Source organism: Rhinoraja longicauda, chromosome 1 (assembly GCF_053455715.1).
Source record: "Rhinoraja longicauda isolate Sanriku21f chromosome 1, sRhiLon1.1, whole genome shotgun sequence".
Taxonomy (NCBI): Eukaryota; Metazoa; Chordata; class Chondrichthyes; order Rajiformes; family Arhynchobatidae; genus Rhinoraja; species Rhinoraja longicauda.
Window position 1 is genome coordinate 139,618,033 of NC_135953.1, and position 26,497 is coordinate 139,644,529.

The 26,497-nt window shown below is 45.4% G+C and overlaps 1 protein-coding gene across 1 annotated transcript in view; it reads right to left on the minus strand.

Annotated features, from left to right (window-relative positions):
* The window catches only part of LOC144597784 (uncharacterized), a 126,188-nt gene that overhangs the window by 42,283 nt on the left and 57,408 nt on the right, over positions 1-26,497 (minus strand). Inside the window, exon 13 of the mRNA XM_078407366.1 lies at positions 25,613-25,712. Within this exon, the coding sequence (XP_078263492.1) occupies positions 25,613-25,712 (100 nt within the window). The remainder of the gene's footprint in view (positions 1-25,612; positions 25,713-26,497) is intronic.

Genomic DNA, 26,497 nt, shown 5'->3' on the forward strand with positions numbered 1-26,497 from the left:
CACCAATTGTCGATTATCTCAGCCTTAAAAGAGACACTCCTGCCTCTGAAACAATGCTCCATGGTTCCAATTCTTCAAAAATCCGGAGACTATAGGAACATTCTGGCCCTTCTTTTCTTGAAAGGCCGCCACTTCAATAGAGAGAACATTGAACAACACTTACAGAAGTGTAGCAGACACAAACAGCTGGAGTAACTCAGCAGGACAGGCAGCATCTCTGGAGAGAAGGAATGGGTGACGTTTCGGGTTGAGACCTGAACAACACATCACAGGAGCAGAGCCTTTGGCCTACGATGTCTGGGCTGAACCTGAACCAATTTCTATCTGCCTGCACAAATTCCAGAGCTCTCTATTCCCTGCACATCCATGTGACTATCCAAAGATCTCTTGAACGTCACTATCACATCTATCTGCACCACCACCCCCAGCAGCACATTCCATGCATCTCCTGTAAACTTTGCCCCTCTCATTTTAAAGCTAGGCCCTCCGGTATTTGAAACCTCCATCCTGGGAAAAGGTTCTGACTCTCATAATCTATCCTATCTACTGTATGCACAATCTATGCCTCTCATAATTTTCACATACTTCTATCAGGTCTCTTCTAAACCTCCAGTGCACCAGAGAAAACAATCCAAGTCTGTCTAATCTCTCTCCGTTGCTAATACCCCTTAATCCCTCTCTGCACCCTTTCCAAAGCCTCTACATCCTTCCTGCAACGTGGAAGCCAGAAATGCAGGCAACACTCTAACCTAAATCCCATAGAGCTGTGTCATACAGGGAAACATATCAGCCAAAACATTATGACCACTGGCAGGCAAAGTGAATAACATTGATTATCTTGTTACAATGGCACCTGTCTAGGGGATATATTAGGCAGCAAGTGAACAGTCAGTTCTTGAAGTTGATGTGTTGGATGCAGGAGAAATGGGCAGGAGTAAAGACCTGAGCGACTTTGACAAGGGCCAAATTGTTATGGCCAGACGACTGGGTCAGAGCATCTCTGAAACGGCAAGGCTTGTGGGGTGCTCCCGGTCAGCAGTGGTGAGTACCTACCGACAGTGGTCCGAGGAAGGACAAACCACCTACCGACCACACAGCATGGTTTGAGAACAGCTCCATCCAAGACAGCAAGAAATTGCAGAGAGATGTGGACCGAACCCAGACCATCACGCAAACCAGACTGCATCTACACCTACTGCCTCGGCAAGGCCACCAGCATAATCAAGAACCAGTCTCACCCTAGATGCAAATGAGAGTGAGTCCCCCTAGTCCCCTCACCTTTCACCCCATCAGCCGTCGCATACAGCACATAATCCTTCGACACTTTTGCCACCTCTAACAGAACCCCACCACTGGTCACATTTTCCCATCTCCACCCCTTTCTGCTTCCCGCAGAGACCTTTCCCTCCACAACACCCTGGTTAACTCGTCCCGTCCCACCTAAACCACCCTCTCCCCAGGTACTTTCCCCTGCAGCACCTCATATTTCACTTGGGCAGCTTACAACCCAGCAGTATGAATATTGAAGGTAGGCGCAAAATGCTGGAGTAACTCAGCGGGCAGGCATCATCTCTGGAGAGAAGGAATGGGCAACGTTTCGGGTCAAGACCCTTCTTCAGACTGAATTCAGTGTTGAGGATTATCCTTGGATCCGCTCTCTCTCCCCCCCAGTCCTCGTACTAATTTCACTGTCATCCTGACGAGTTTCACTGTCTTTATAACTCGTTATCACCCACCGCAGAGCCAACAATGGACCATTGTGTGCTCCACCTTTCCTTGATCATCGTTGCTTTTTGAGTATCTTTCATTCGTTTATTTAACGAGCCGTCTATATCTCTCATTCCCCTTCCCTGTGACTCTCAGTCTGAAGAGTCTCGACCCAAAACGTCACCTATTCCTTTTCTTCAGAGATGCTGCCTGACCCGCTGAGTTACTCCAGCTGTCTGTGTCATCTATTTCATTACCTCAATTCCTAACCCTATCTCGAAGAATTCAATCCGACAGCTTCCCTGCCACTGATGTGGGGCTCACTGGCCTATAATGCCCTGAGCGGCACGGTGGCGCAGCGGTAAAGTTGCTGCCTTACAGCGAATGCAGCGCCGGAGACTTAGGTTCGATCCTGACTACGGGCGCCGTCTGTACGGAGTTTGTACGTTCTCCCCGTGACCTGCGTGGGTTTTCTCCGAGATCTTCAGTTTCCTCCCACACTCCAAAGACGTACAGGTATGTAGGTTAATTGACTGGGTAAATGTAAAAATTGTCCCTAGTGTGTGTAGGATAGTGTTAATGTGCGGGGATCGCTGGGCGGCGCAGACTCGATGGGCCGAAGGGCCTGTTTCCGTGCTGTATCTCTAAATCTAAAAAAAAAAAATCTAAAACTTTAAACGATCTTTAATCGGACTTTACCTTGCACTGTGTTATGCCCTTTATCCTGTATCTGTGCACTGTGGACGGCTTGATTGTAATCATGTCTAGTCTTTTGGTTTGACTGGATAACAAGCAACAAAATACTTTGCACTGCACCTCGGTACACGTGACAGTAATAAACCAGACTAAGTCACAGTTAATCTCGTGCATCTTCATCTTCTGGATCAGTCTACCACACGGAACTTGATCAAATGCCTTACTAAAATCACCGTCCTACCCTCTTTGATCACTGTCACTTAAGACATGATCTGCCCTGCACATAGCCCTGCTGACTGTCCACAATTAACCCATTCTCTTCCAAATGACAGTAAACCCTATCTCGAAGAATTCAATCTGCCAGCTTCCCTGCCACTGATGTGGGGCTCACTGGCCTATAATGCCCTGGATTCCCTGTCAACTTTCCTCCTTGAACAAACAAACAACATTAGCTACTCTCCAGTCCTCTGCGACCTTTGTCTGTGGGTGGAGAAGGCTTCTGCAACCTCCTCCCCTGCCTTACCCAATAACCTGGGGTCGATTCCGTGAGGCCCTGGGGATTTATCCACATTATTGTTCTTTAAGAGCCCCAACACCTCCTCCTCCTCCTTAATCACAAACTCCCCTTGCTTGCACTCCCCTTCTCTACACTGATCACTGTTCTCCATGTCATTCTCCTTGGTGGAATCAGATGCAAAGTACTCGTTTAGTACCTTGCCTGCATCCCCAGACTCCGAGCCTTGAGCAGTTCTACCTTCTCCCTGGTTATCTTCCTGCTTTGAATGTAGATATCAAAAACAGAGGACCGGACCTGGGCAGACCGCCATGAGCGGGGGGGGGGGGGGGGGGGGGGAGAGGGGAAGAACAAAGGGGGACCTGGTACGGAGGGGGGGCGGGGGGATTTTGTAACCTTTTAAGCACCCTTTATGGGCAACTGCTGTATTTCCATACCTTGGGTAGGCAAGCAAAGAATTTCACTGTGACTTGTCACATGTGCCAATAAAGTATTCAATTCAATTGCTCTGACTTATATGCAATACCTCAGCTTAAAACGGAGACAAGGCGCAGACTCACTAACAATAGTGGACTTGTAGGCACATGAGCAATGAGCAGCTAACAGCACCACCGGCAATTTAAAAAAAAGTTTAAACTTTGCCTCAAAAAATGTTTTTGGAATACGCTCACATATTGATTGCATATGGTCAGTCCGTCTCAACCAACCTGATCTCCCGGTGGCTCAGCACTTCAACTCCCCCTCCCACTCCTAGTCTGACCTATCTGTCCTGGGCCTCCTCCATTATCAGAGTGAGGCCCAGCGCAAATTGGAGGAACAGCACCTCATATTTCGCTTGGGCAGTTCACACCGCAGCGGAAGGAACATTGACTTCTCTAACTTCAGGGAGCTCTTCTGTCCCTCTCTTTCCTCTCCCCTTCCCAGTTCTCCCACTGTCTTCTTGTCTCCAACTACATCCTACCTTTGTCCCACCCCCTTCCCTGACATCAGTCTGAAGAAGGGTCTTGACCCGAAACGTCACCCATTCCTTCTCTCCTGAGATGTTGCCTGACCCGCTGAGTTACTCCAGCATTTTGTGATATTATTGATTGCATATGATTCCTTTGACAGCAGAATGGTCACAGTCACTGAAACTTTTTTTGTGCAGAGATGTGGCATAAGGTGGAAATGCATTGGAACATATGCTTCAATCTGTAGTTGTGACAGGGAATAGTTAAAGAAGAAACAACTGTTTAAACTTGGATATTACAGTTTTAAGTAAAGAATGCCTTACAAAACATTAAACTGACAAACAGGTTTGTCGCACAGGTTTGTAGGTTAATGTCTGAAGAAGGATCTCGACCTGAAAAGTCACCCATTTGGGGCGGCGCGGTGGCACAGCGGTAGAGTTGCTGCCTTCCAGTGAATGCAGCGCCGGAGATCAGGGTTCCATCCCGACTACGGGTGCTGTCTGCACGGAGTTTGTACGTTCTCCCCGTGACCTGTGTGGGTTTCCTCTGAGATCTTCAGTTTCCTCCCACACTCCAAAGACGTATAGGTTAATTGGCTTGGTAAATGTAAAAAGAATTTCCCTAGTAGGAGTGGGATAGTGTTAATGTGCGGGGATCGCTGGTCGGCGCGGACCCGGTGGGCCGAAAGGGCCTGTTTCCGCGCTGTATCTCTTTATCTCTAAACTAAACCATTCCTCTCTCCAGAGACGCTGCCTGTCCTGCTGAGTTACTCCAGCTTTTTGTGTCAATCTTCGGTTTAAACCAACATCAGCAGTTCCTTCCCACACATTAAACTTTAATTGTTCTTCCAGTCAGATTCTGCTGCAGTGCGCATATATTAGCAATTGGCTTCGGGAAACAACACTGCACATTAAAATTATGATTAGAGTATATTAAAAGCAGACAGACCAATGGGAGTCCCCCGCAGTGCTTTTTTTTAGCATTTTGTTGCAAGTAATTATGGGGCAGAGTTTCACATCATTTGAAGTCTACAGCACACATGTTAAACACCTGAAACAAATTACTTCAACCGTTTAAATATCTTGGAATTTGAACATCTACAACCCACTGCCATATTTACTGGAGTTTAGAAGGATGAGAGGGGATCTTATAGAGACGTATAAAATTATAAAAGGACTGGACAAGCTAGATGCAGGAAAAATGTTCCCAATGTTGGGGGAGTCCAGAACCAGGGGCCACAGTTAAAAGAACAAGGGGTAGGCCATTTAGAACTGAGATGAGGAAAGATTTTTTCACCCATAGAGTTGTGAATCTGTGGAATTCTCTGCCTCAGAAGGCAGTGGCGGCCGATTCACTGGATGCATTCAAAAGAGTTAGGGCTAGCGGAATCAAGGGATATGGGGAGAAAGCAGGAACGGGGTACTGATTGTGGATGATCAGCCATGTTTACATTGAATGGTGGTGCTGGCTCGAAGGGCTGAATGGCCTCCTCCTGCACCTATTTTCTATGTATCCATGCTGTCAAAGAGATTATTTGGAGCACATGTTTGGCTTTAAACAAACTGTCCCCTTAGCACATAATTCATCAGGAGAGAGAAATGAATTTGTGTAGCATGATAAGGACATTACAATCTTAAGTTCACCATAGGGGCAGCACTATGGTGCAACGGTAGAGTTGCTGCCTTAATGCCAGAGACCCGGGTTCCATCCCGACTACGGGTGCTGTCTGTACAGAGTTTGTACGTTCTCCCCGTGACCTGCATGAGTTATCTAAGAGATCTTCGGTTTCCTCCCACACTCCAAAGACATACAGGTTTGTAGGTTAATTGGGCCTGTTTCCGCGCTGCATCTCTAAACTAAAGGGCCTGTTCCACTTTAGGCGATTTTAAGGCGACTGCCAGCGACTGTCAAAGTCGTAGCAGATCGCCAAACTTTTCATTTACCCGACGACAATGACCACGACAATGACCACGACAATGCCGAGTCAGGTCGAGATTACACCGTCTTCCGAAACATCGTGAAATTCCCACACTGTCAACGCTTCTTCGGCGTTCTGGCTTTTGCTGAAATCACTGACAAGTCGGTAAGTACTTGAGAGTTTTGAACTATAACATCTTGTATGGGTTACTTAAAAACCAAACTTCACTGTAACAAGGCATAAACTGGATTTACTACCAATTTACTAATAGCTGTATTAAAAAAAAGTGGTTAAATGGATTTTTGTGAAAAGTGTGTGGCATTCTCTGAAAATGTGCGGGAGATGCATTTCTGGTTTCTAGGTTACATATCTGGGTTGGGAGCCCACTTTAAATGTAATGGCTGATGGCCCTAAACATCGTGAAATTCCCACGTTTACCTGCCCGTCAAACTGTCGCCTCCAATCTACCTGTCAAATGTCCTGACAGTAAATAAATTGGTTAAACACAAGCATTTTATGGTATTTTGAAATGACTTTACTTATTTTAATATAATGTGCTGCTAAATGCATCTAAGGGAACCTAGCAAACCTAGGGACACCATGCGACAGCGCCCGCAATAAGCAACGATACCTGGCGACAAGCCAGCTGTCGCCGAGAAATTTCACTCCGGATGATTTCTCAGCGACGCGCTGAGATCCACTAGGATTCTTGGAAGACTCCTCACGATCATGCCCGCGACACCGCGACGAACTGTCGGCGACAGCCTAGTCACCGGCAGTCGACTTAAAATCGCCTGAAGTGGGACAGGCCCTTAAATTAAAAATGTGTTTGTGCATCCGATTCAATGAATGAAATAAAGGGAAGCTGTGAGGTGCAAGAACTGAATTAACCCATTGATCTCCCCTCTGAATAATTGGATTTAATAATTGACAAGATAGACAAATTTCCAGGGTCTGATCAGATATATCCGAGGACATTGTGGGGAAACAGAGAGGAAATTGCGGGAGCCCTGGTTGAAATTTGCAAGTCGTCTTTAAATATGGGAAAGGTGCCGGAAGATTGGAGGGTGGAGAAAGGTTGTGCCTCTATTCAAGAAGGGCTGCAGGGAAAATGCTGGGAACTATAGGCCAGTGAGCTCGGGAGAGTTACTAGAGAGTATTCTGAGGGATAGGATCCACAGGCATTAAGACAGGCAGGGGCTGATTAGGGATAGTCAGCATGGTTTTGTACGTGGGAGGTCGTGTCTCACAAATCTGATTGAGTTTTTTGAAGAAATGACCAAAAAAGTTGATGAGGGCAGAGCTGTAGATGTTGTATATATGGACTTCAGTAAAGCATTTGACAAGGTTCTGCATGGTAGGCTGCTCTGGAAGGTTAGATCGCATGGGCTCGAAGGAGAGTTAGCTGAATGGATAGAAAATTGGCTCCATGGAAGGAAGCAGAGGGCGACGGCGGAAGGTTGCTTCTCGGACTGGAGGCCTGTGACTAGTGGTGGGCCTCAGGGTTCGTGTTACCGTTACTGTTTGTCATCTATATCACTGATTTGGATGAGAACATACAGGGCAAGATTAGCAAGTTTGCAGATGATACAAAAGTGGGTGGTTTTGCAGATAGTGAAGATGGTTGTGAAAGATTGCAGCAGGATCCTGTTCAATTGGCCAAGTGGGCTGAGGAATGGTTGATGGGATTTAATGCAGAAAAACGTGAGGTGTATTTTGGGAAGTCTAACATGGGCAGGACCTACACAGTGAATGGTAGGGCTCTGGGGAGTGTTGCAAAGCAGAGGGATCTAGGAATGCAGGTGCATAGTTCCCTGAAGGTGGAGTCGCAGGTAAATCGGGTGGTCAAAAAGGCTTTTGGCACATTGGCCTTCATCAGTCAGAGTATTGAGAATAGAAGTTGGGAGGTCATGTTGTAGTTGTATAAGACTTTGGTGATGCCGCATTTAGAGTATTGTGTTCAGTTCTGGGCATCGTGTTATAGGAAATATGTTGTCAAGCAGGAAAGGGTAAGGAGAAGATTTACGAGGATGTTGCCAGAACTAGAGGGTCTGAGCTATAGGGAGAGGTTGAGGAGACTGGGACTCTATCCCTTGGAGCGCAGGAGGATGAAGGGTGATCTTATAGAGATGTATAAGATCATGAGAGGAATAGATTGGGTAGATGCACAGTCTCTTGCCCAGAGTGGGTGAACCGAGGACCAGAGGACATAGGTTTAAGGTGAAGGAAAAAAGATTTAATAGGAATTTGAGGGGTAACATTTTCACACAAAGTGTGGTGGATGTATGGAACAAGCTGCCAGAGGAGGTAGTTGAGGCAGGGACCATCCCAACATTTAAAAAACAGTTAGACATGTACAAGGATAGGACAGGTTTGGAGGGATATGACCAAATGCTGGCAGGTGGGACTAGTGCAGCTGGGACATGTTGGCCGGTGTGGGCAAGTTGGGCTGAAGGGCCTGTTTCCACACGCGATGACTCTAATTATCTTTCACTGAATAATACTTCTCATCAAAGATAAAAATGTGCAGGAAGAACAACATTTGCTCCTCTTGGGCTTAATGACTTCCTGTTTGTCCCCTTTCCTTGCATATGTAACAATCAAATCACAGATTCTTAACATGTAACAAGTTCAGAATGTCACCCTCTTAGTTTAAAGATACAGCGCGAAAACAGGCCCTTCTGCCCACCGGGTCCGCGCCGACCAGTGATCCCCGCACATTAACATTATCCTATACCCACTAGGGACAATTTTTACATTTACCAAACCAATTAACCTACACACCTGTACGTCTTTGGAGTGTGGGAGGAAACCGAAGATCTCGGAGAAAACCAACGCAGGTCACGGGAAGAATGTACAAGCTCCGTACAGACACGTACAAACTCCATACAGACAACGTACAAACTCCGTACAGACAACGTACAAACTCCATACAGACAACATACAAACTCCGTACAGACATAGTTATAGACTATGTCTTCAAAGACATAGTTTATGAACTAGGTAGTTCAACTGAACCATGAGACAGGAATAGCATACAAACTTAAAAACCTAATAAAATAAGGTGTTTTGTATATTTGTGTATGCATTCATACCATGCATTTTCTTTTCTTTTGACAGGACACGTATCAATGCAGCTGTATGCATTTTGGCCAATTGGCCACAACAAATATAACTACAGGGTAGACACAAAGTGTTGGAGTAACTCAGCAGGACAGGCAGCATCTCTGAAGAAAAGGAATAGGTGACGTTTCAGTTCGAGACCCTTCTTCAGACTGAGAGGCTGGGGAAAGGGGAATGCGATATATAGACTGTATTTGGGAGAAATGAATGGAAGATTTGCAATAAAGCAACGGTAAGGAAATGTGGGGCATACAATAGACCATTGTTGGCTATGAGGTAGGTGACGACGGGTATACAGATCGAGGGTGACAGTAAAACTAGTACGACAACTAGGGTGGGGGAGGGACGGAGAGAGAGGGTTATTTGAAGTTAGAGACATCAATATTCATACCGCTGGGTTGTAAGCTGCCCAAACAAAATATATAGATGCCGGAGATGCTGTCTGACCCGCTGAATTACTCCAGCCTTTTGTGTCTGTCTTCGGTTTAAACCAGTTTATCCCTACGTAATTACAGGGTAGGTAGGCAATCGAGCTTGGCAGTAACATACTAAAAAACAAATCCAGGTTTAGTTTAGTTTTTAGAGATACGGCGCGGAAACAGGCCCTTCGGCCCACCTGGTCCGCGCCGACCAGCGATCCCCGCACATTAACACTATCCTACACACACTAGGGACAATTTTTACATTTACCCAGTCAATTAACCTACAAACCTGTACGTCTTTAGAGTGTGGGAGGAAACCAAAGATCTCGGAGAAAACCCACGCAGGTCACGGGTCGAACGTACAAACTCCGTACAGACAGCACCCGTAGTCGGGATGGAACCCGGGTCTCCGGCGCTGCATTCGCTGTAAGGCAGCAACTCTACTGCGGTCCTTTAAGTGACCGTTCTTGAAAGGTTAAAGGCTCAAATTTAGTTTCTAGTGAGTTCCTAATAATGCTTAACGTTAGAGCCTTCATGGCTATTGTTATGTGTCCTTTACAAGTATCTTGGTGTACTCTGCATTGTGTGAGTGAAAATAATTAAATACAAGATAAATGAACGAATTACAGATGAAAACCAGGAAGAAAACAAAAAGCTAGAAAGATTGAAAGATAGATTTGAGGTTCAAAGGGCCGAGAAGAGAGTTAGAACTTTAAAAAGAAAGGTAAAGAATACAATACATTCCTCGGCCCCCTTGCCCAGCGGATCAAGATCCTGCTGCAATTCCTGTTAACCATCTTCAACAAAATAGTGAAAGGCTTGGATAGAGTGGGTGTGGAGAGGAGGTTTCCAATAGTGCGAGAGTCTAGGACTAGAGGTCATAGCCTCAGAATTAAAGGACGTTCTTTTAGGAAGGAGATGAGGAGGAATTTCTTTAGTCAGAGGGTGGTGAATCTGTGGAATTCATTGCCACAAATGATGGTAGAAATCAAGACAATGGATATTTTTAAGGCGGAGATAGATTCTTGATTAGTACAGGTGTCAGAGGTTATGGGGAGAAGGCAGGAGAATGGGGTTAGGAGGGAGAGATAGATCAGCCATGATTGAATGGCGGAGTAGACTTGGGCTGAATGGCCTAATTCTACTCCTATCCCTTATGACCTTCACTGTCTACAATACTACCTATTTTAGTCTCGTCTGCAGACTTATTAATTATGCTTGTACATTCTCATCCAAATCGTTGATGTAGATGACAAACAACATTGGGCCCAGCATCAGTCTCTGATTGAATGGCGGGGAAGACTTGATGGGCTGAATGGCCTAATTCTACTCTTATCCCTTATGACCTTCACTGTCTACAATACCACCTATTTTAGTCTCGTCTGCAGACATATTAATTATGCCTTGTACATTCTCATCCAAATCGTTCATATAGATAACAAACAGCAATGGGCCCAGCATCAGTCCCTGAGGTATACCACTAGTCACAGGCCTCCAGTCTGATAAATGACCTTCTGCAATTACCCTCTGCTTCCAATCATGAAACCAATTCTAAGTCCAGTTGGTCAGCTATCTCTGGGGTACCCATGCGATCTAACCTTCCAGCGGCGTAACTTGCAGAACCTTCTCAAAAGCCTTGCTGAAGCACATGTAGACCATGTCGAAACCCCTGCCCGCATCAACCTTCTTGGTTCCATCAAATTCCATCAAATTCGTAGGACACAATCTCCAATGCACAAAATCATGCTGTCTACCCCCAACCAACTAATCTTTTCAAATACATTCAGTTTAGTTTAGAGATACAGTGCGGAAACAGGCCCTTCTGCGCCGACCAGCGATCCCCGCAAACTAACACTATCCTACACCCACTAGGGACAATTTTTACATTTACCAAGCCAATTAACCTACAAACCTGTACTTCTTTGGAGTGTGGGGGGAAACCGAAGGACTCGGAGAAAACCCACGCAGGTCACGGGGAGAACGTACAAACTCTGCAGTCGGAATGGAAGCCGGGTCTCCGGCGCTGCATTCGCTGTAAGGCAGCAACTCTACCGCTGCGCCACCGTGACCGCCCACATGTGTATCTTATCCCTCAGAATCCTCCCCAGTAACTTTCCAACCACAGATGTTAGCTTACTGGTCTACAGTTCCTGTAGTTAAGTTAAATTATTGACAGTAAATGGAATGCAGAGGCATTTATTGAGAATTGTTGCCTCAGGCTTTGCAGGGGAAGGTAGGAAATGGGGCAGTAAAATACCTGAGCAGGATGTGGAGGAGCCACTGCTCACGTTTTCAAAGGGACTAAAAGTAGAAAGTAATTGTGCGCAGATGGCATGCATTTAAAAGCAATGAAGGAAGCCGGGGAGGTGTTAGCAGAGGCACAACCTCTGGAGTCCGAGAAATCTCTGGGTTTTGAAATTTTGGGTTAGGGAAGTTAAATGTGAATTTCTGCTTTGAGTACAACAATGATGAAACAAAATTTACCATAAGTGGCTTTGTAACTAGATGTTGAGAAAAAAAACTGGGATGACGGTACATAGGACTTAAAGGTTACAGATGGGTAAATGTAATTATGGGTTTAAATGCAAAAATTAATCCAATATGTTGTTAACACTATGTTGTTAAACTGGTGAGTTTGGTTCCATATACAAGGGTGTTTAGTGAAAGGTATGTGACTGAGCCCTGGAGTCATCAGGTACAGAAACAGAGATGCTGCCTGTCCCGCTGAGTTACACCAGCTTTTTGTGTCTATCGTCGGTGTAAACCAGCATCTGCAGTTCTTTCCCACACATAGGAGTTGGGATGTTATGTTATAGTTGTACAAGATGTTGGCGAGGCCACATTTGGAGTATTGTATTCAGTTATAATCAACCTGCTATAGGAAAGATGTTAAGCTGGAAAGAGTGCAAAGAAGATTTGAGGATGTTGCCAGGAATTTTGGATCTGAGCTATAGGGAGCGTTTGGGCAGGCCAGGACTTTATTCCTTGGAGCTCGAGAGGATGAGGGATGATCTTATAGAGGTGTATAAGATCATGAGGGGAATAGATAGAATAGATGCACAGAGTCTTTTACCCAGAATAGGGGAATCAAGAACTAGAGGACATAGGTTTAAGATAAAAGGAGAAAGATTTAAGAGGAACCCGAGGGGCGATTTTTTCACACAAAGGTTAGTGGGTATATGGAGCGAGCTTCCAGAGGGGTTAGTTGAGGCAGACACCATTTGAAAGACATTTGGACAGGTATGTGGATAATAACGTTTTAGAGGGGGATGGGGCAAATGCGGGCAGATGGGACTCGTGTAGATGAGGCATCTTGGTCGGCACGGGATGGTTTGGCCCAAGGCCCTGCTTCCATGCTGACTCTCTGACTTTAAGGCAGTGTATCACACTAGAACGTTTTCAATCAAAGGACCTAAGTCTGGGTCTCCAAATCAGACTGCAACCCTGAGACGTCTTCAAAGAACCTGGCACTCTCCTCCCCACTCACTCCCATCTCCTCCCTCCTAAGTCCCACCACCCCGGAATAGTCAATGGTTTCTGCTTCCCAACAGACTGCATGCCCACAATGGGTATCTTGCTCCTGCCAACTTGGAAGTGAAAGATAAATCTTTTAATTAAGATGTTTTAGTGCCATTATTTTCTTGGTATTAACTTGCGCAAGTAAAGGGATAAAAATTATTGCATTTACCCCGATTCAAATGCTTGTCTTTACAATTTTTTGTAATGCTGTCAGCGACCTTGATTTTACCATTCACTCAGGCAGCGTGTCACTGGTACTTGTTACTCTGTGGATGAAACGAGGTCCTCCTCATTTCTCCTTTAAATTTCCTACCCTTTCCCTAAATCTGTGTCCTCTAGTTTTATCCAGCTCTGCCATGGAGAAGAGTTCCTGGTGTCTTCCCTGTTTATAGGCTTCATAATTTTACCTATCTGTTGTGTCCCTTCTTTAGTTCCTTTGCTCCAGGGAAAACAAACCTAGCCTCTTCTCATAATTGAATCGCACCCCCTCCAACTCCAACACATCTTTCGCAGTGCTCTCGCTGAAATCGTGGGGTCGACTGACTCCCCTACCCCCGCCCCCCCCACCCCAATCTTTGCACATCCCCAATCCTTTCCACTCATCACATTGATTTCATGTTTCATGTATTTTGTGTTTTATGATTGTTTAGTTTAGTTTAGAGATACAGCGCAGAAACGGAGCACTTTTGGCCCACCGGGTCCGCGCCGACCAGCGATCCCCGCACATTAACACCATCCTACACCCACTAGGGACAATTTGTACATTTTACCAAGCCAATTAACCTACAAACCTGCACGTCTTTGGAGTGTGGGAAGAAACCGAAGATCTCGGTGAAAACCCACGCAGGTCACGGGGAGAACGTACAAACTCGGTACAGACAGCACCCGTAGTCGGGATGGAACCCGGGTCTCTGGCGCTGCATTCACTGTAAGGCAGCAACTCTACCACTGCGCCCATAATTGACTGGAAATTGACTGTTGGCAGATCAATTTCCCTCCTGGGATAAATAAAGTTCTATCATATCGCATCGTAAATCAAACCAATCTTGAATTACATTATTTTAAAGCATTGCCTCCCTGCTCTTGTATTCAATGCCCTGACTAATTAATGAAGGCCGGTATCCCATATGGCCTTTTAATCAGGTCGGAAGAAGGGTCCCATGCAGAAATGTCTATTTTTTTCGAAGGTAGACACAAAATGCTGGGATAACTCAGTGGGACAGGCAGCATCTCTGGAGAGAAGGAATGGGTGACGTTTCAGGCCAAGACCCTTCTTCAGACTATTTTTTTGCGTCTATTTTTTTGCCTTCTTAATCACGTTAGCTACCTGTGCTGCCACCTTCAGGAATCGTTTGGAACTGTACATAAAGATTTCTATGTTCCACAATATAGGAGCCTACCCTTCGTGGTGTATGCTAATAGCGCTCTCAAAACATGTAGAACATAGGCCAGTGCAACTTAGGAATAGCTCTGAAGAAGGGTCCCGACCCGAAACATCGCCTGCCATTTTTTCTCCCGAGATGCTGCCTGACCCACTGTGTTACTCCAGCACTCGACATCTATCTTTGGCATAAGCTAGCACCTGCAGTTCTTTGTTTCGACACAGGAACAGGATCTTTGGGCCTACGATAACTGTGCCAAACACGACGCTAAGTGAAAAGATCTCCACTGCCTGCATGTGAACCGTATCCCTCCATTCCCTGCATATCCATGTTCTTATCAGAGAGCCTCGTAAATGCTGCTATCACATGTGCCTCCACCATCAGCCCAGGCAGCACATCATGTTTACCTTGATTAAACTCCATCTGCCATAACTGCACATTAACATAAAAATGACAGCTCTAACGATATCCATTCGATGCCACTGCAAACCCCAATTTATGAAGCCTTATTTAAGTTGCACAGAAAAATGTACTTCCTATATATCTCTTAAAATAGATTTGACTTACATGAACTCTGCAATAAACAATTTTAGCAGTTTTGTCAAACAAATAATTAGGCAAATCTCTATTGCCAGATGCTGCTCGCACGATCATCACTGTTGATACACACAGCGGATGGTCTTTTGTTCACACCATTATAAATATACAAAGAATACTTTTAAATATACAAAACTGTGACACTGTTTGGTTGTTTAAATAATCTCAAATGTAAACCTAATGGAGATTAATGATCAAGGCCTTGTTTTGTATAAATTTGAGATAGTGCAAAGTTGGAGTTGCTGTTGTCTCAAAAAGTGTTTTGAAGACTTTCATCAATATAAGCATGAATCCATTTTTCAAAATACAAAACAATGTTGTTTGGTAGGAAGTTTTGCAGTGGAAACTCACAGGTGCTCCGCAATGTTAAGCCAAAGTACACTTTTACAAGCGTTTGTAAAAGTACGGGCGGCACGGTGGCGCAGCGGTAGAGTTGCTGCCTTACAGCGAATGCAGCTTCTGAGACTCAGGTTCGATCCTGACTATGGGCGCCGTCTGTACGGAGTTTGTACGTTTTCCCCGCGTGACCGCGTGGGTTTTCTCCGAGATCTTCGGTTTCCTCCCACACTCCAAAGACGTACAGGTTTGTAGGTTAATTGGCTGGGTAAATGTAAAAAATATCCCTAGTGGGTGTAGGATAGTGTTAATGTGCGGGGATCGCTGGGCGGCGTGGACCCGGTGGGCCGAAGGGCCTGTTTCCGCGCTGTATCTCTAAATCTAAATCTAAAATCAATCTTTATTTCTTTTGCAACAGAAGAGACTGGAACTACATATGTAGACACACAAAGCTGGAGTAACTCAGCAGGACAGGCAGCATCTCGGGAGAGAAGGAATGGGTGACGTTTCGGGTCGAGACCCTTCTTCAGACACGTCCCCATTCCTTCTCTCCCGAGGTGCTGCCAGACCCGCTGAGTTACTCCAGCATTGTGTGTCTACCTTCGATTTTAACCAGCATCTGCAGTTTGTTTCCTGTAACTACATATAGTCTCCCACTCTGATCCTACACATGCTAAACATACGCAGTCAACAACATAATTGAAATCATCTGCCAGGCACAACGTATGTAAAAAATGTGCCCTAGTAACTGCTTTTATTAGATGTTAATAGCTTTAAAATGACTTTCGATGTCACTTGACTGCTATTTGGGAAAATCCAGAAAAGATTGTGATTTTCAATTACATTGATTCGTAAAATACTTTTGAGTCTTTTGTTGCTCGTGTTCCTATGAGAGCTTCACATTGCACTATACTCTTGATTAAATGCAGGCTCTCGCAGTTAACTAGATGATAGGGCATTGACACTTAGCGGGAGAGTCTAGGACTAGAGGTCATAGCCTCAGAATTAAAGGACGGTCCTTTAGGAAGGAGATGAGAAGGAATTCCTTTAGTCAGAGGGTGGTGAATCTGTGGAATCCTTTGCCACAGAAGGCTGCAGGGAGCCACATCAATGGATATTTTTAAAGCAGAGATGGTAGATTCTTGATTAGTACGGGTGTCAGGGGCTATGGGGAAGAGGCAGGAGAATGGGGTTAGGAGGGAGAGATAGATCAGCCATGATTGAATGGCAGAGTAGACTTGATGGGCCGAATGGCCTAATTCTGCTCCTATCATTTATGACTCTTACAGGGCTCTACCACCTGGGCTGGTGTATGAGTATTGGAGAGTAGCAAACGTTATTCAAAAATAGGAATAAGCCCAGCAACACCAGTTTAGCCTCAGTGGCGGCAAAGCTTTTGGAACCATTGATGCAGGACAGGATTGTTAGTCCTCGGGCTTAATGAAGGCAAGCCCGCGTGGATTGTTCAGGGAACAATCACATATAACAAAACTGAATGTTTGGGTGAGGTGACAGATAAAAATTGAAAGGGTATCACAGCCAACACGATATTAATAGAATTCCAGAAAGCTTTTGAAAAGGTGCTGTCGACAAGTTGATCAAAAGAGCTGAAGCACACGGCAGGAAAGGAGATATTGATAGCATGGATACAAAGTTGACCAAGTAACGTAGAAAAAAGGGTCATGGTGAATTGCTGTTTCATGGATAGCTAAAAGGTAACTAGAGACGGTCCCGGGAATCATTGCCAATGCCATTGCTTTGTTGATCTACATTAATGGAATAAACTGAAGTCATGAGTCCCTGTTTTTCCATGGCAGTCTTTATTACAGCAGACCTGTAGCTGCCATGAAGAAACTTTGTCTTAGACTTGGGCTGCACTGATATTGCAGCTGTTATCATAACAAGAGGAGTTGAGTATAGGAGCAAAGAGGTCCTTCTGCAGTTGTACAGGGCCCTAGTGAGACCGCACCTGGAGTACTGTGTGCAGTTTTGGTCTCCAAATTTGAGGAAGGATATTCTTGCTATTGAAGGCGTGCAGCGTAGGTTTACTAGATTAATTCCCGGAATGGCGGGGCTGCCATATGTTGAAAGACTGGAGCGACTAGGCTTGTATACACTGGAATTTAGAAGGATGCGAGGAGATCTTATCGAAACGTATAAGATTATTAAGGGGTTGGACACGTTAGAGGCAGGAAACATGTTCCCAATGTTGGGGGAGTCCAGAACAAGGGGCCACAGTTTAAGAATAAGGGGTAGGCCATTTAGAACTGAGATGAGGAAAAACTTTTTCAGTCAGAGAGTTGTGAATCTGTGGAATTCTCTGCCTCAGAAGGCAGTGGAGGCCAATTCTCTGAATGCATTCAAGAGAGAGCTAGATAGAGCTCTTAAGGATAGCGGAGTCGGGGGGTATAGGGAGAAGGCAGGAACGGGGTACTGATTGAGAATGATCAGCCATGATCACATTGAATGGCGGTGCTGGCTCGAAGGGCCGAATGGCCTCCTCCTGCACCTATTGTCTATGTCTATTGTCTATAATATGATAAAATTCAACCTGCAGTTTGAGAGAGAAGATGAAATCAGATGTGTCGGTAGTAATATTGAGTAAAGGTAATGAGAGAGGCATGAGGGAGGAGTTGGCTAAAGTTGACTGGAAAGGGACCCTAGCAGGGATGATGGTGGAGCAGCAATGGCAGATGTTTCTGGAAGTAATTCGGAAGAAGTAAGATCTTTTCATCGCAAAGAGGAAGAAAGATTTTAGGGAGAGAATGAGATGACCGTGGCTGCCAAAGGAAGTCAAAGGCAGCATAAAAGTAAAAGAGAAGTCATATAATATTGCAAATATTAGTGGGAAGCCAGAGGATTGGGAAAGAGAGAAAAGATGAAATTGAATTTTTGAAGATGAAGTTGAATTTTTGCGTCAGTCTTCAAGGCAGCAGATATCGGCAATGTGCCGTAAATTCAAGATAGTCGGGTGGTAGAAGCTAGAGGAGTTGGTATTATGAAGGAGAAGGTGTTTGGGAAACAGTAATGTCTGAAGTTGGGTAAGTCACCTGGACTAGGGTTCTGAAAGAGGTGGCTTTAGAGATTGTGGAGGCAATGATCTTTCCTCAACAAAGATCTTTCAAGAATCAGTATAGTTCGGAGTGATCCCAGAGGACTAGCAAATTGCAAATTTTACTCCACTGCTCAAGAAGGGAGCAAGGCAAAAGAGGAGAAACTGTAGGCCGGTTAACCTGACTTCAATGGTTGGTAAGATTTTAAGGTCCATCATTTAGGATGAGGTTTTTGAGTATTGAGAGGCATAATGATAAAATAGGCTGAAATCAGCATGTTTTTTTCAGGGGAAGATCTTGTCTGATAAATCTGTGAAAATTCTTTGAGGAAGTAAATAGCAGGAGAGTCAGTGGATGCTGTTTAACTTGGATTAGCAGAAGGCATTTGATAAGGTGCGGCTGCTAAATAAGGTGAGACCTCAGGGTATTAGAGAGAAAATACTAGTATGGAGAGAAGGTTAGCTGGATGGCAGGAGGCAAAGAATGGGAATAAAGGGGGCTTTTACTGGATAGCTGCTGGAGCCTAGTGGTGTTCCATAGGGGTCAGTGTTGGGTCCACCACTATTCACGTTGTATATTAATGATTTGGATGATGGAACTGACAGCTTTTTGGCCCAAGTTTCAGATGATAGGTGGAGGGACAGGTAGTATAGACAATAGACAATAGACAATAGACAATAGGTGCAGGAGTAGGCCATTCAGCCCTTCGAGCCAGCACCGCCATTCAATGCGATCATGGCTGATCACTCAATCAGTACCCCGTTCCTGCCTTCTCCCCATACCCCCTCACTCCGCTATCCTCAAGAGCTCTATCCAGCTCTCTCTTGAAAGCATCCAACGAACTGGCCTCCACTGCCTTCTGAGGCAGAGAATTCCACACCTTCACCACCCTCTGACTGAAAAAGTTCTTCCTCATCTCCGTTCTAAATGGCCTACCCCTTATTCTCAAACTGTGGCCCCTTGTTCTGGACTCCCCTAACATTGGGAACATGTTATCTGCCTCTAATGTGTCCAATCCCCTAATTATCTTATATGTTTCAATAAGATCCCCCCTCATCCTTCTAAATTCCAGTGTATACAAGCCCAATCGCTCCAGCCTTTCAACATACGACAGTCCCGCCATTCCGGGAATTAACCTAGTGAACCTACGCTGCATGCCCTCCATAGCAAGAATATCCTTCCTCAAATTTGGAGACCAAAACTGCACACAGTACTCCAGGTGCGGTCTCACCAGGGCCCGGTACAACTGTAGAAGGACCTCTTTGCTCCTATACTCAACTCCTCTTGTTACGAAGGCCAACATTCCATTGGCTTTCTTCACTGCCTGCTGTACCTGCATGCTTCCTTTCATTGACTGATGCACTAGGACACCCAGATCTCGTTGAACTCCCCCTCCTCCTAACTTGACACCATTCAGATAATAATCTGCCTTTCTATTCTTACTTCCAAAGTGAATAACCTCACACTTATCTACATTAAACTGCATCTGCCATGTATCCGCCCACTCACACAACCTGTCCAAGTCACCCTGCAGCCTTATTGCATCTTCCTCACAATTCACACTACCCCCAACTTAGTATCATCTGCAAATTTGCTAATGGTACTTTTAATCCCTTCGTCTAAGTCATTAATGTATATCGTAAATAGCTGGGGTCCCAGCACCGAACCTTGCGGTACCCCACTGGTCACTGCCTGCCATTCCGAAAGGGACCCATTTATCCCCACTCTTTGCTTTCTGTCTGTCAACCAATTTTCTATCCATGTCAGTACCCTACCCCCAATACCATGTGCCCTAATTTTGCCCACTAATCTCCTATGTGGGACCTTGTCGAAGGCTTTCTGAAAGTCGAGGTACACCACATCCACTGACTCTCCCTTGTCAATTTTCCTAGTTACATCCTCAAAAAATTCCAGTAGATTTGTCAAGCATGATTTCCCCTTCGTAAATCCATGCTGACTCGGAATGATCCCGTTACTGCTATCCAAATGCTCAGCAATTTCGTCTTTTATAATTGACTCCAGCATCTTCCCCACCACTGATGTCAGACTAACTGGTCTATAATTCCCCGTTTTCTCTCTCCCTCCTTTCTTAAAAAGTGGGATAACATTTGCTATCCTCCAATCCACAGGAACTGATCCTGAATCTATAGAACATTGAAAAATGATCTCCAATGCTTCCACTATTTCTAGAGGCACCTCCTTAAGTACTCTGGGATGCAGACCATCAGGCCCTGGGGATTTATCAGCCTTCAGTCCCATCAGTCTACCCAAAACCATTTCCTGCCTAATGTGGATTTCCTTCAGTTCCTCCATCACCCTAGGTTCTCCGGCCCCTAGAACATTTGGGAGATTGTGTGTATCTTCCTCAGTGAAGACAGATCCAAAGTAACGGTTTAACTCGTCTGCCATTTCTTTGTTCCCCATAATAAATTCCCCTGCTTCTGTCTTCAAGGGACCCACATTTGCCTTGACTATTTTTTTCCTCTTCACGTACCTAAAAAAACTTTTGCTATCCTCCTTTATATTATTGGCTAGTTTACCCTCGTACCTCATCTTTTCTCCCCGTATTGCCTTTTTAGTTAACTTTTGTTGCTCTTTAAAAGAGTCCCAATCCTCTGTCTTCCCACTCTTCTTTGCTATGTTATACTTCCTCTCCTTAATTTTTATGCTGTCCCTGACTTCCCTCGTCAGCCACAGGTGTCTCTTACTCCCCTTAGAGTCTTTCCACCTCTTTGGAATAAATTGATCCTGCAACCTCTGCATTATTCCCAGGAATACCTGCCATTGCTGTTCTACCGTCTTCCCTGCTAGGGCCTCCTTCCAATCAATTTTGGCCAGCTCCCGCCTCATGCCTCTGTAATCCCCTTTGCTATACTGTAATACCGACACCTCCGATTTTCCCTTCTGCCTTTCCATTTGCAGAGTAAAACTTATCATGTTGTGATCACTGCCTCCTAATGGCTCTTTTACCTCTAGTCCCCTTATCAGATCAGGATCATTACACAACACTAAATCCAGAATTGCCTTCTCCCTGGTAGGCTCCAGTACAAGCTGTTCTAAGAATCCATCTCGAAGGCACTCTACAAACTCTCTTTCCTGGGGTCCATTTCCAACCTGATTTTCCCAGTCTACCTGCATGTTGAAATCTCCCATAACCACAGTAGCATTACATTTTTGACACGCCAATTTTATCTCCTGATTCAACTTGCACCCTATGTCGAGGCTACTGTTTGGGGGCCTATAGATAACTCCCATTAGGGTCTTTTTACCCTTACAATTTCTCATTTCTATCCATACTGATTCAACATCTCCTGATTCTATGTCACCCCTTGCAAGGGAATGAATATCATTCCTTACCATCAGAGCAACCCCACCCCCTCTGCCCACCTGTCTGTCTTTTCTATACGTTGTGTACCCCTGGATATTCAGTTCCCAGCCCTGGTCCTCTTGTAACCATGTCTCAGTATAGAGAAAGCAGGGATTCTGCAGAAGGACTTGGGCAGGTTGGGAGATTGGGCAGAGAAGTGGAAGATGGAATCTGGTGTAGCATAGTGTATGGTCATGCCATTTGGTGGTGTTTTTTCTAAATTGGGAGAGGATCCAGAAATCGGAAATTCAAAGGGACTTGAGAGTGCAGGTGCAGGATTCCCAAAAGGTTAATCTGCTAGTTAAATTGGTAGTACAGAAGGCGAATGCAATGCTCGCATTCATTGAGAGAGGACTAGAATATAAAAGTAGCGATGAAATACTGAGGCGTTATGGGACACTGGTCAAACGCATTTGGAGTATTGTGAGCAGTTTTGGGCCCCAAATCTGAGGAGGGATGTGCTGACTTTGGAGAGGGTTCAGAGGAGGTTTACGAGAATTATCCTGGGGATGATTGGGTTAACATATGATGAGCATTTGAAGGCACTGGGCCTGTACTCGCTGGAGTTTAGAAGGATGAGTCTCATTTAAACTAACCGAATAGTGAAAGGCCTGGATCGAGTGGATGTGGAGAGGTTGTTTCCACCAGTGGGGGAGTCTAGGACCAGAGGGCACAGCCTCATAATAAAAAAGATGTACCTTTAGAAAGAAGACAAGGGGAACTTTATTTAGCCAGAGGGTGGTGAATCTGTGGACTGCTGTGGAGGCTAAGTCTTTGGGTATTTTTTAGGCGAAGATTGACAGGTTCTTGATTTGTACGGGTGTCAAAGGTTGCAGGGAGAAGGCAGTAGAATGGGGTTGAGAGGGAAAGATAGTTCAACCATGATTGAATGGCGTAGACTCGATGGGCCGAATGGCCTAATTCTGCTCTTAATGAACTTATGTATCTGTGGAAGCAAAAGGTGTAAGCTGGCATTTCGAGTTGAGACATTGCATTAGGACTTAAGAGTTAACAGGAAAGATTGCCAATGTATTGCTGTACATCGGAGAGTGGGAGGGTGAGATGGAGGCTGGAGAGTGTTAAATGGAGCCTAATGGGGAGGGAATGACAGGCAGATAGAATCAAATGGGGGAGAGGATGAACACGATGAGAAGAAAACCGGGTCTTCTGGCAAGTGTGTGAGGGAGGAGAGCACTGGGTGTGTGGGTTACCTGTAATTAGAACATTCAACATTCATACCATTGAGTTGTAAGCTACTAAAGTGGAATGCAAGATGCTGCTCTTCCAATCTGCATTCAGCCTCGATAAAGCAACTGAGAAGGCTGAGGATGGACAGGTCAGTGCGGGAGTAGGAAGGAGACATGCATAGAGTCATAGAGTGATACAGTGTGGAAACAGGCCCCAGGCACAACTCGCCCACACCGGCCAACAATGTCCCAGCTACACTAGTCCCACCTGCCTGCGCTTGGCCCATAACCCTCCAAACCCTCCATGTACCTGGGTAACTGTTTCTTAAACGATGGGATAGTCCCAGCCTCAACTACCTCCTCTGGCAGCTTGTTCCATACACCCACCACCCACTGTGTTACCTCTCGGATTCCTATGAAATCTTTTCCCCTTCACCTTGAACCAATGTCCTCTGGTCTTCGGTTCCCCTACTCCGGGCAAAAGACTGTGCATTTACCCGACTATTCCTCTCATGATTTTATACACCTCCGTAAGATCTCCCCGCATCCTCCTGCGCTCCATGGAATAGAGACCCAGCCTACTCAACCTCTCCCGATAGCTCACACCCTCTAGTCCTGGCAACATCTTCGTAAATCTTTTCTGAACCCTTTCAAGCTTGACAATATCTTTCCGACAACATGGTGCCCAGAACTGAACACAATATTCTAAATGCGGTTTCACCAATGTCTTACACAACTGCAACATGACTTCCCAACTTCCATACTCAATACTCTGACTGAAGACGGCCAAAGTGCCAAAAGCCTTTTTGACCACCTTATCTACCTGCTACTCGACATTCAAGGAACCATGTACATGTACTCCTGGATCCCTCTGCTCTACAACACTACCCAGAGGCCTACCATTTACTCCTGCCCTTGTTCGACGTCCCAAAATGCAACACCTCACACTTCTCTGTATTAAATTCCATCAACTATTCCTCCGCCCACCTGGCCAACCGATCCAGATCCTGCTGCAATCGTTCACAACCATCTTCACCATCTGCAAAACCACAAACTTTTGAACATCAGCCAACTTGCTAATCGTGCCCTCAAATGGCCATTGTTGACAAGAGTGCCGATGAGGAGGAGGCCACATTACGAGCACAGACTCTTGATGCAGTGTCTCGATCTGAAACGTTGCCTCTCACCCTCCACCTCCCTGACCCGCTGCGTTCTAAATGCGGTCTCGCCAACGTCTTACACAACTGCAACATGACCTCCCAACTTCCATACGCAATGCTCTGAACGTTCTACCAATGTTCTGCCTTTGTTTGTGCTTTTCATCGGCATTACATATTCAGTGTGCGAAAACGGCGATCTCCAATTTCTTGGAAAATATTTTAGGTTTAGTTTTTTTTAATCCCTGTATACGTCATCACTTAATTCATTTAGCAGAAGTATTTCCCTTTCTTAGAAAGGATTATTGCTTGCAAATTCTAAGGAATATGTTGTTCTCAGTGTTGCAAAGAAAATAAGACTTCCGTGGATTTTAATTATAAGCCTATGTCAATAAGAACATTGTAATCATTATCTTCTGTCCTTATTACCAGCAAATACCAACTCTGAGCAATTTGGACTTGTGCCACAACTCATAGATGGTTTACAAGAACATTCTAATGAATGCTCGCAGTCAAGTACACAAAGTGTGTATCACCTTTTAATAACTGTGTGAAAACAAGTGTTCCACTTTCCCTTTGATTTAGCAGTAATCCTAAATACATGCTCCCGAGCTTACAACTCAGCATCCACGAGAAGCAACCACATTTGATTTAGCAAAATAAAGCCTAGTTTATCCTTTTTACACACTCCAATTCATGCGACTTTGCCCTCGCAGAAGGCTAGAAGAATGGGCAAGCACAGTGGCGCAGCGGTAGAGTTGCTGCCCGGGTTCCATCCTGACTACGGGTGCTGTCTGTACGGAGTTTGTACGTTCTCCCCGTGACCTGCGTGGGTTTTCTCCGAGATCTTCGCTTTCCTCCCACACTCCAAAGACGTACAGGTTTGCAGATTAATTGGCTTGGTAAAAGTAAAAATTGTCCATTAGTGGGCATAGGATAGTGTTAATGTGTGGGGATCGCTGGTCGGCGCGGACCTGGTGAGCCGAAAGGGCCCGTTTCCGCACTGTATCTTAACCTACAAACCTGTATGTCTGGAGTGTGGGAGGAAACTGAAGATCTCGGAGTAAACCCACGCAGGTCACGGGGAGAACGTACAAACTCCGTACAAATAGCGCCCGCAGTCGGGATGGAACTCGGGTCTCTGGCGCTGCATTCGCTGTAAGGCAGCAACTCTACCGCTGCGCCACCAGAATAATATTACAAGAGGCACAGATGGGGTAGTCTTTTCTTCCCCGGGTGGTTATCTAAAATTCTAGCGGGCACAGCTTTAAGGTCAGAGTAGAAAAGTTTAAAGGGATAGACACAAAATGCTGGAGTACACTAACTCAGCGGGAGAGGCAGCATCTGTGGAGAGAAGGAATGGGTGATGTTTCGTGACCCAAAACATTGCCCATTCCTTCTCGCCAGAGATGCTGCCTGTGTCATCGCTGTACCACTGTCCCAGTCCAGCATTTTATGTCCATCTTCGGTTTAAACCAGCATTTGCAGTTCCTTCCTCCACAAGTTTAAAGGAGATGTGCCGGGCAAGTTTTGCTTTACACAGAGTGGTGGGTGTCTGTGACATGTTGTCAGGGATGGTGGGGGAAACAGATGCAATAGTGATCATTTTCTCTCCAACTAAATTCAGACTTTAACCACGTAATATTCTTCTGAGGTAACGGACACAGTTAAAAGGTCCACTCACCCATTCCAGTGCCAGCTGGAGCAACTTCACGGGAAAATAGTTCCAGGGCTTTCTTCTGCATGTGATGAACAGCCAACCAAATAACAGCTTCCCGAGCGTTCTGTAGGGGCAAACGACAGCAGCTTACCAATAATGAATACTTCGCCACAACAAAATAGCTATTTAGTTTAGTTTAGTTTAGAGATACAGCGGGGAAACAGGCCCTTTGGCCCACCGGGTCCGCACTGACCAGCGATCCCCGCACACTAACACCATCTCCACACCCTAGGGACAATTTTTACATTTACCAAGCCAATTAACCTACAAACCTGTATGTCTTTGGAGTGCGGGAAGAAACCGAAGGTCTCGGAGAAAACCCACGCAGGTCACGGGGAGAACGTACAAACTCTGCACAGACGGCGCCCGTAGTCGGGATGGAACCCGGGTCTCCGGCGCTGCATTCGCTATAAGGCGGCAACTCTACCGCTGCGCCACCTGGTGATTTGGTGATCATGATGCAGTCTCCTCTTCACTGATTTGTTGACTTCTTTCAAAGACTTCTGGCAATTGGCGACATTTACATTTGTAACCAAGTTTTACTTATTGCGGTCTTATGCCATTAGAGGAAAAAAAAATGTCCAAAGTAATGCTTAAATGGCCTCCTACTTTGAAACTGGCAGCCTGTGTTGTTAAGAGACAATGGCGTCTGATGACTCTGAGGAGGCACATGTAATCAGGACTTTCAAGACAGTTTTTTTCTGCAGTAAACCTGTCACAGCCAGTGTCCAATTTGTGCGGGCTGCTTCCCGATGGAAATTACATGAGGACCAATCCTGCCTGTGTAACAGAACTCTGCTTCCAAGAGGAGACTGAGGAAATACAGCATTTCTCCAAAAACGCTCATAA